General features: G+C 34.4%; 2 protein-coding genes across 2 annotated transcripts; one reads left to right on the top strand and one right to left on the bottom strand.

Moving 5' to 3' along the window:
* Positions 1 to 4,699: 4,699 nt before the first annotated feature.
* On the top strand, positions 4,700 to 7,542 carry LOC109218229 (40S ribosomal protein S24-1). The gene is made up of 6 exons (XM_019382583.1): positions 4,700 to 4,810; positions 4,930 to 5,005; positions 5,131 to 5,172; positions 5,811 to 5,981; positions 7,064 to 7,150; positions 7,239 to 7,542. Exons 2-6 carry the CDS (start codon positions 4,934 to 4,936, stop codon positions 7,266 to 7,268), a joined length of 402 nt encoding a protein of 133 aa, XP_019238128.1. The 5' UTR covers positions 4,700 to 4,810; positions 4,930 to 4,933; the 3' UTR covers positions 7,269 to 7,542.
* An 869-nt stretch (positions 7,543 to 8,411) lies between these two features.
* On the bottom strand, positions 8,412 to 9,273 carry LOC109218227 (transcription repressor OFP12-like). The gene is made up of 2 exons (XM_019382579.1): positions 8,894 to 9,273; positions 8,412 to 8,779 (listed from the first exon to the last, which is right to left on the bottom strand). The coding sequence occupies exons 1-2, from the start codon at positions 9,227 to 9,229 to the stop codon at positions 8,468 to 8,470; spliced, it is 648 nt and encodes a 215-aa protein (XP_019238124.1). The 5' UTR covers positions 9,230 to 9,273; the 3' UTR covers positions 8,412 to 8,467.
* Positions 9,274 to 10,344: the final 1,071 nt, after the last annotated feature.

The following is a 10,344-nucleotide window of genomic DNA, read 5'->3' as shown; positions in this document are numbered from 1 at the left end:
CAATATATATAACTTAATTTCTATACAAAAAGGATAAAACTAAAATTGAAGAGTGAAGCAACTATACTAATTAATGAGGGAAGAAAACTATCATAATTTATAAATTTATTAGGATAAAATAACCTCAATCAAGTAACAAAAAAATATTGTAACACTTTTCTTTATACTAATTATTTATATAAATTATATAGTATATAGTAATAATAAATAATAAGAATTTAAAATAAATTTGGGGCCTTCAAATTCTGGGAGCCTAAGGCAATGGCCTCACTTCCCAAAGCCTTAGAGCCGCCCGTGAAAACAAATCACCACTTAAAATGAATTTTTTAAAAAGCGAAATACATAAATGGCCCCTCCAAGTTGTCCACAACAGTCATTTGAACACCTCAACAGACCTATTTATCAAGTAGACACCTCAAGCTATTTTTTAATGTGTCTTATGCACACTCGTGCCTGGCAGATCTTATGGGTGAATTACACTCGCGGATGACGTGGAAAGTAAACAAATCAAAAGATGACACCCGTAATTTCTTAAAAAATCTAACTTATTATATTAATATAAAAGGAAAATAGAAACACAATATTAATAAAAAAAGCAAAAACCAAATCAGACCTCTCCTCTCCCTTTTTAGTCAGATTTGGGCAAATCTGAAGGTTTCAAGCTGGAACCAACCGATTTAAATGGTGGTCGTCGGTGTTTCTCTTTTTTCCGGCGGATCCGACCAGGTTTGATGGCAAAGCAGAGGCAGACGAGAGGGGACGAGTGAGGAGAGAGAAGTGACTGCCAGCCATCCGGTGACCAACAAACAACATAAAAGACAAAATAATACCCCCCTCTCTCGCTGAATAATACCCATTTCTCTCACCCAAGCTTCTCTTCTTCTTCCCCTGAAACTTTCCATCAAAGATGTAAACTCATATCTCCAAAAATCTTTCTTCTTCTTTTAATATATCCGGAGATAATCTACTTCACCAAGAGTCAGTTGCATGGACCAAATTAAAAGACACAACAAAACCCAAAATGAAATACACTAAGCTGAATAAATTATTCTCCAGCAAGAATTTTACTATTGGCACTAGTAACAAAAAAGTACTGAAGAAAGTATTACGGTGGGTGGTGACAAATTTGATATTAATGATAATAAAGGTAGCAGTAAAATTATTAATGGAGTTGTTGAAGTGATCAATGTGAGGCAAATTGAATCTGCCGTTGCCGGTAGTAAAGCAGGTAAAATCCCATTGGAGGACGGTGGTTTATGGAAGAGGAGATATTTTCGGAAATTAGAGTATTGTTGTTTTCCTTCTTGAACAACTTTGGGTGTGGGCCACAAATAAAATAATTTAAACTGAAAAGAAAAGGGAAAAGAACGTGATTGAAGTTCTCACGCGCTCAATTTATGGTGAGATACAACTGATTTGCCATGTCAGCGCAAGGTGTTTACTTGATATACTTCATAAGAATTTGAAGTGTTTAACTGGAAATAGGTACCGTTGGGGTGTTTATTTGATAGTTAGGGACAACTTAAAGGAGCCGTTTATGTATTTCGCCTTTTTAAAAGCCTGCCGAAGATAAGAAAAACTTCCCTCGTCGCATCATTAACCGATGGACATTGCATTAGCTACGAGTTTTTGGCCAAAACTATCCCTTATCTTTAGGTATTGGTGTAACTTTATCCTTGAAATATAGCCCTAAGCACTATCCGTCCTCTAAGTTCGCAAAACGTGCGCACATTTAGTCTATTAACAAAATTAAGTTGTTTTGCTGTATAAACTAACGGAAAAGTCGGCGTGTATTCAATGATGGAAAATAAAGCTATGATTTATTTAACTGTTGTAATACAGCGTACCAAGAGGTATTCAATGATGGAAAAATTGACTTGGTAAGAACAGAATTGTTGGTGGAGGCAACGAGATGGGAAACAAATTTTTTAGCTCTCATGTGAAATAAAGTTTTGCTTTTGGCAGTTTTGTTTTCTTGAATCATGAGTAAGGCTTTGTTATACGAATTTGAAATGTAAAAGTCTTTTTCATTTGAGTGGTTGAGCATATTCAGTTGTTGCTCATGGGTTTAGTAGAATAAGAAAATGCCGGGGGATAAACGAGATGGCAAACGAATTTTACCTCTCACGTGAAATACACGCCGACTTTTCCGTTAGTTTATACAGCAAAACAACTTAATTTTGTTAGTGGACTAAATGTGCACACGTTTTGTAAACTTAGAGGACGGATAGTGCTCGGGGCTATATTTAAAGGACAAAATTACACCTATTCCTAAAGATAAGGGATAATTTTGACTAAAAACTCCATTAGCTACTGTGAAATTTTTATTTTTTTATTTTCATGGAAGGGCTTCATATGTTGATTAGTATCTCATAATGTTCTCATACTGGGGAATGACATAACTCGGATACTTTGGTATTACTATTGATTTTTTGACCTCGGTAACATAAGTCTTGAAAAAAAGACTCATTGCAGAATTTAATGTTAGCTTGATTGCCAAAATTTTAAAGCATGTTGGGCAAAATTTTAAAGCTCGTAGCAATTATGGTGATAGCCAGAATTTGGTTATAAATCCTAACATATCACTAGATTTTCAGCATTGTGGCTAAAAAGTCTGGTGATCATCTGAATTTTTGGTGCTTCATAATTCTGGCGAGCGAGTTTTCTAATACTGACGCAGGGTTATTTTTCCAAAATTTTTCTTACTAGGGTCAAAATTTAAATAGTGGTTTAAGAAAAGGGAAAATTACATTGTATAGTTGTTCTCAAAATAATAGCTGAATATTATATATTCTCTATATTAGATATACAAATATACAAATTTTATATATATTTTCGGCTACGAAATATAAATAGTTTATGTCGCGGGCCAAAAGTGAAAAAGTCCTTTAAAAAAAGGATTTTTACCTAACTATACTATGATAGCAACTTATTAATTTATTTTCTCTAGGTTTTGTAGTTTTCAAAGAGTACCTAGGTTTTTTTTTACAAATTGTATACATTCCTCCCTTAAAAATCTCTCATTCCATTATTAATGCCTTTAATCAAGGGATTCAATTATATCCTTTCCTTTTTTTTCACACTTCTCCTCATTTCATGCTTCCTTATTTTTTCAATACGCATATCTCCTCTTCTCTCTCTCTTCAATAGTTGCACGTCTTCAGTAAGAAGCTACTAACTTTGCTTCAACTGTTGAATGATTTGGTTGGAACCTTCAAATACTAGATTAATGTCATATTCTATGTTTCTATTATCCTTATAATGTTAGGAAAGTGATATCTAATCTAACAAATCCAATAGCACAAAATTACTTTCCATAATAGCAACCAGAAAGAAACTTTTTCATGCGATGTCAAAAAATCAGTTGCTACAAAGTTTCTTCAACAATTCAAAAATCGTTAAACTCTAGAAAAATTATTACTAATAGGATAATAGCCCATAACTTACAATTACTCATCGCCATATACAATTATCATACATTCGTGATACAATTTCTGCAACAATTAGAATACAAATACAATTATGATACAATCGTGATACAATTTTGTTCTTCCTCGTCTTCTTCAAGTTTCAATCACAATTCTAAACTTAAATTCTGAAATAATATTGTATTATAATTGTATTAGGTATTATTTTAGGTATTGATATATCAGATACAAATTAAATACAAGTTTGATACAATTGTGATACAATTATGAAACAAATATGATACAATTATAATACAATCGTGATACAATTCAGAAACTTTTCTTCTTCGAGTTTCAATATGAAATTTTACCTAAAAACAACTCTAAACTTAACCAATCTCCCTCAAAATTGAGATATAAACTCCAAGTTATATTCTCAATTGTTTGCAAGAGCACGATTTTGGGGTGGGTCTCTTACAGTGAAGGGATTTGGTAATTGCAAACAGAGGTAATGATTTTTGGGTGTAAAAAAATAGACAAGCAGATGCCCTTGCAAGACGCTCAAGATCTATAGCTGCTTGGCTTGGTTGGAATGCTTGCCTTGGGGCAGAAAGGCCAGGCTTTGATCTCTTACGGTGAAGGGATTTGGTAATTGCAAACAGAGGTAATGATTTTTGGGTGGGTCTCTTACGGTGAAGGGATTTGGTAATTGCAAAAAGAGGTGGTGGTTTTGGGGTAGGTTTCTTACGGTGAAAGAATTTTGGGTAAGTATTGATTTTGGGTATCTTAAATGTAGGATATTTTGTGTAACTGATACCCACTATTTAAGGTATATCTCATTTCCTTTTTTTTTTTTTTTCAAGGTTTTGTATAAAACTAGTAAATATAGGTATATAAAGTAATTAATAAGGAACCTAAATAAAAGTAGTAAATAGGTTTCTATTATAGTATAGCTAAGTAAAAATCCCTAGTTTGACGCAGGGTTATTTTTCCAAAATTTTTCTTACTAGGGTCAAAATTTAAGTAGTGGTTTAAGAAAAGGGAAAATTACACTGTATAGTCGTTCTCAAAATAATAGCTGAATATTATTTATTCTCTATATTAGATAAACAAATATACAAATTTTATATATATTTTCGACTACGAAATATAAATAGTTTATGTCGCGGGCCAAAAGTGAAAAAGTCCTTTAAAAAAGTCATCCAGCGTAAACCACAACGGCCCACTTTGATGATGGATTAATTAACAATGAGCCGGCCGGTCGTTGATTGGCCCAATAGTATCATGAAGCTTCTAAAAACTTAAAACCCTAGGACAAAAGCCTCCATTTCTGCTAACTAGAGAAAGGTCTGTGAGGCAGCATTCAGAACAGGGGCGCCGGAGTATCTTGCAGAGGCATACAAGTATAATTTCTATCCAATTTTTATCTCTTCATTTTATTTAGCTGAATCATGAATGCGCATATGTAGATGCAAATGCAAGTAAAATTTAGCTGAATTTTTAAGGTAAATCGTTTTAACAGAAAAATGGCGGACAAAGCAGTGACAATTAGAACAAGGAAGTTCATGACCAATCGTCTTCTTGCAAGGAAACAATTCGTAAGTCTTTTAAGACTTATATTATCTATGTTGTTAGTACTAAGAACAAGCTGTACTACATATCTTAAACCTCATACATGTTACTAGTATGTTTTAATCTGTTCTAATTGGCATGTTTAATTCAGATTATCGATGTCTTGCATCCTGGAAGAGCCAATGTTTCTAAGGTTAGACAATCTATTGCGTCCGCCTTGTTTCCTTTTGTTTTGTTGAGTGCGTTTTGCAATTTCAGCAATTTAGTTATTAATACGACTTCTACTACAAGATCCATTCTTTTCTCTTTGATTCTACTGAGAGGTCCCTAATGAATTAGATGGTATTGGAAATGTTAGAAAAAGTTAACGATAGTCATAATATTAGAAATAGAAAAAGAAGGCAAAATATGTACCTTTTTCAAGTTTTTCTATTTCTAAAACATTCATAATTTAGTACCGGAATCGATTGTAAAGATTAATATAGCCGAGGCCGACTCAACAAGTCTGGAATTGATGCTAGTTGCTATTATCTTAGTTGTCGTTGAGGGAGAGAACTCCACTTATGTGTGGATTGCAGAACATAGCTTGTTACAAGCTAGGGTAAATGAGGAAGTTTGAGGTAGGTTAACGGCCAGCTTGAAAATAGTCCAATAATCTCTTAGTGGATACAGAGGATTCCGAATATTTGAATCCAACTAGTTCACAATTGAGATGTAGTCCTGATATAGGAGAGAGAGAAAGCAAAGCATGTATAGCTTATTCGAGTTTCATATGCTTTTGATTTTAATTTCTTGTGTTCCACCTGTTTAAACTTTAAAATGTCATTGCAGGCCGAGTTGAAAGAGAAATTAGCAAGGATGTATGAGGTGAAGGATCCAAATGCAATCTTTGTGTTTAAGTTCCGGACACACTTTGGAGGAGGCAAATCTACTGGTTTTGGCTTGATCTATGATTCTGTTGAGAATGCAAAGAAATACGAGCCAAAGTACAGGCTGATCAGGGTAAGAAATTATCATATTAGTTATTTATGTTTTCATAGAAGTCATTAAGTCAAGAAGGTTATGTGTTATTAAAACCCCTTTGATAGTTGGAAAGGATCTAATATCACCTGATGTCTTATAATCTTTTGAATTGTTCTGTGAATTCATTCTTGAAACATCCCTATGGAGCCTTAGCGTGAAAAATGCCTCGATATTGTTATTCAATTGCACTTCGTGCCGGTTTTGTTCTCCAAAAGAGTATAAGCACGGAAATTATAGAAACACTTTATCTTCTTTCTGAAGGTCTTTTTGTGCTAAGATTTGGGATGAGTGCAAGATGTCTTGCGTCTGGCTTATCTCATTGCTCCTTGTTTTTTGTAATGCATAAGCTATCTATTAGAGAATCTTGTAGTAAAGGATCATTGCATATTATCTGTCAGCTCAATAATACCAATCCCAGATAAAGTTCATGTTGTAATCTAACATACTTAAGTAAAATGTGATATATGAGAAATGTTTACACCATGCCATCTTCCCTTGGTTCTTTGTGCTGATTTTGTTTGAAATGTTTATCAACATCTACTAGTTGACATTCAAAACCCGCATGTGCAGTTTTTTTCATTTTTCGGAAGTTGACTGTCTTATACATCCTCAATAATGTTATCTTCTGCTCTTTTGCTATCAAAAATTGATTGAAAGCTGTGGGGCTGCTTTACTTTGAGCTATGTTTTATAAAAGGCTGCATTAGTTTGAGCTATGTTGTGTAAAAGGCTAGTTAGACCATAAAGTCACGTCACGTGTGGTTTTATACCTATTCTCTTCCTTCAGTCCTATCCTCGCTCATTCAATAGATTCTGGTTTATGTTGCATTTCTCACTATTGCTTTATTGCAAGTATATCTTGTTGAGCTGTTTTTGTTTCGTGGCTGACGATGCTTATTTGAGTACCCATCTTTAAGTATAACACTCTTATCTTTAAGTAAATACTTTATTTTTCATACTCCATTATGTTGAGTGCATGTTCAGCGGTCAAATCAGCGGGCTTAATGATTAAATTGGGTTTTATGTTTTTGGCTAACTTGTTTGACTATTGAACACTTGCAGAATGGGTTAGACACAAAGGTCGAGAAGTCTAGGAAGCAGATGAAGGAGCGGAAGAATAGAGCCAAGAAAGTACGCGGTGTCAAGAAGGTAATGGTTTTTATTTTTGTCTACGACAAAGAGAGGGTTTATTGGTTTCGTCTCATTTATTTTGTTCTTGGTTGCATGAATTTTGCAGACGAAGGCAGGAGATGCTAAGAAGAAATGATCTGCCAGGAACAGTTCCTTTAAACCAAATGCAGAAAATGTTTACCGTATTTTTTTATGTTTCTCTGGACATTTATTCCGAATCCTTTCAATTTTGGTGGAGTCACGCAAATTCATTTTGCATGTTTATGTGCTACTAGTTTTTCTAAACTTAGAGAATTTGGGAGTATAGCTTTATTCTTAACATTTTCTCTGTTTTTTAATTACCATATCAAATGTTCGGACAAGGAGTATGATTAGGAAACCAACTTGTCGAATAGAAACAGTTGTCTGGATGACCAACTTCCATTGATTTCTTAATAACTTAGAAAGTGGAGAGTAACGATTAGTATATGTGAACATTTTTACATATATTTTTTCTGCTCCAATCTAACACCTGCTACTTTTTAAAAAGATTTTTGGAGTGAAACAGAATTTCATTCATAAGCTTTGTTTTAGGAGGGTATTTAATGTGAAGAAGTACCAGTGCATCATTGTGATGAACTTCCAGTACTCCGGTTAATGTCAATATACTCGGATGGTTTTTCGGCAATGTGGCCATTTGATTGACAAACCATCTATTGTACTCGAATCTTGCACAATTTTACATTGGAATATTATACTTTCCAGTCTCTGTTACAGTCACTCTTAAGAAATGACGAATTCAAAGCTTTATCTTCTACCTGCTCAAAACTTCCAAAAGCAATCCAACAAGAAGACACTGTACTAAAGGATGATAGGAGACAGATTCGTACTATGAAAGACAACAAAGAGATGTTTGGGGAGGGGTTGGGAAGGGAATGGACCAAATGAATATCCCAACCACGATGCACATGATATTCATTAGCTGCCAACATCTATGTTTAAAATGCTCACTGCCACTCAATTAATAAGTTGCTTCTTGTAATTAAGAACAATTCTTGGTGAAATTTTAATTACTTGTACAAATTGAATCCTCAAATGACTTTGGAGCAGGTTCAAAAGTTGTCCTTTCTTATCTATTATCCGTTGATCCTTTAGAGTTTTCACCAATTAAATAGAACTTAATATTGAAATACTAAATTATGTCTCTGGAGCGAGGACGATCAAAAGATATTCTTGATTCCGTAGACAATTCTGGTCGTATTTCAACTAACTCTAATATTCTTTATGCGAAACATTAATATATATGTGAAAAATAACTAAAATTATTGTAACAAATATTAAAACTTAAACCCACATTCAAAGAGTGAATTTATCTAATTTAAATCCTGAAACTCCCTCTGAATCTCCACTTGCCGCTTTGGAAGCCATGAGGCTGACAAGGAGGTCAGCAAATGCACAAACAATGTATTTGTGTGTGCTCTTTGGATTTAAGGCAAGATAACACATGAGAAGCTCATGCAATGTGTCCCAATTGGCGCTTGTATCACTCAAGTTAAATGACTCCACTATTTCTTGCATGGATCTCCTGAAGTCCAAATAAGGGTTTGGAGAGTAAGTTGGAATAGCAGTGCAGCCATCTAAAAGTGTTTCAGATCCCTGATGCTCAGCCTGCAATCAGAGACGGATGCAGCCATTGTTTAATAAGTTCAATTGAACTCTGTACTTTTAATACGAAAAATAAATATAAGTGTGAAAATAACAAACGATGATTTGAGTTTAAACCTTAAAGGCTGGACTCGTCAGTTCAAATTCTGAATCTACCTCTGCTTGCAATGACGAAGAAGTTGATGGTATGGAGGAAGACATGAATGAGGAGTCAGTAATGGAGTTGGAGTTACCAGGGGAAGAGAAAAAGAATCGTTGAGAAGCGAAGACAGTGGAGAAATCAGGAATAGTGGATTCTTCGATGTCACATTCGAGTGTAAATTCGTTAAGGGAGTTGAAAAATGGCATGTTATGATGTTCTTGATTTTCATGGATATTGGAGGATTGTGATGGTATTGGACGTTTGGATTTGGTGAAGCAGAAATGAAGATTTCTTCCTAATGTAACAGGCATGGTGTGGTTATTGATGATTGTTCCTCTAAGTCTCTATATCAGAGGCAGAGAAGTAGTTGCAGCAAAATGGTTAGGTTGAGAGTTGAGACAAGAGCAGGGCAGTCCAGTAAAGATATATTTACGATAAGATTTCAAGTTATAAACACAAGGGAGAAAGGGAGCCTCGAAGCGACGGTAAAGCTATCTTCGTGTTACCTATAGGTCACAGGATCGAACCATGAAAGCAACCATTAATGCTTGCATTAGGGTAGACTGTGTAAATCTCACCCTAATCCTTCCTTAGCGCTTGCATGAATACCAGATGATTTTTTATATATATTTACAAACAAAAAAAAAAAAAATTATATACAATAACAGTGTAACTTTTTTTGGTGCTATTAATATCTTTTACATATCATAATTTGTGTGTTACTAAACCATACTTATTATAAAATATTTTTTACATTGTGAGACTCGCAAGTCTTACTAATTCTGATTCGCACCGTGTAAGCTCGGGAGTAAAGCACTTTGTCAAGAAGTCTTGTTTTTCAAAGATCAAATGCGAAACTTTAATGATGAATGGAAGAATTTTAATCATTCGGTGGGTGATATATTCAATATATGTTTATATGTTTATTTCTTCTTTCTTGGCCATTCCCGTCACATGTGAAATCACAGCAAATGATAAGGCTTTGTTAATCTAAAAGACGAAAGAAGGGGAAAAAATTGCAGAGAGAAAAAGAGGGATCGGGTGTTGGGGTGTTGTTTGTGTATGTGAGTGGTCATTGTCTGTCCATCTAAGTTACAAAAGCAGGAAAGTGAAACATCAACTGCATATGATTGTCTGAATTGCTTGTGAATTTTATTCAATGATTTCCTGAATGTGCATAGAACTAAGCATAAACAACAAGAATACTCCTTTTTTTTTCCTGAACTTTGACTTTTTCTTGACTAATACAGAAAGTTAGGATGGTTTTGGAGAAAAAAAAAATACTTTTGACGTCCCAAAGATTGGCTATCCAGACTTCTATAAGACTAGTGCACGATGCTTTGAGCAAGAGGCACATATGCAGGGGCGGATGCAGCTCATTGTTAATGGGTTCATCTGAATCCAGTACTTTCCATGCGAAATATAT

This window comes from Nicotiana attenuata, unplaced genomic scaffold (assembly GCF_001879085.1).
Source record: "Nicotiana attenuata strain UT unplaced genomic scaffold, NIATTr2, whole genome shotgun sequence".
Classification (NCBI taxonomy): Eukaryota; Viridiplantae; Streptophyta; class Magnoliopsida; order Solanales; family Solanaceae; genus Nicotiana; species Nicotiana attenuata.
This window is presented reverse-complemented; position numbering and strand designations above follow the sequence as displayed.

Bases quoted from the DNA above. Each gene is read 5' to 3' on its own strand.
- LOC109218227 (XM_019382579.1), bottom strand. From the start codon at position 9,229: ATGCCTGTTACATTAGGAAGAAATCTTCATTTCTGCTTCACCAAATCC. The intron at 8,780-8,893 runs GTTTAAACTCAA...CTCTGATTGCAG, and splicing joins TGACGAGTCCAGCCTTTAAG to GCTGAGCATCAGGGATCTGA.
- LOC109218229 (XM_019382583.1), top strand. From the start codon at position 4,934: ATGGCGGACAAAGCAGTGACAATTAGAACAAGGAAGTTCATGACCAAT. The intron at 5,006-5,130 runs GTAAGTCTTTTA...TGTTTAATTCAG, and splicing joins TTCTTGCAAGGAAACAATTC to ATTATCGATGTCTTGCATCC. The intron at 5,173-5,810 runs GTTAGACAATCT...ATGTCATTGCAG, and splicing joins GAAGAGCCAATGTTTCTAAG to GCCGAGTTGAAAGAGAAATT.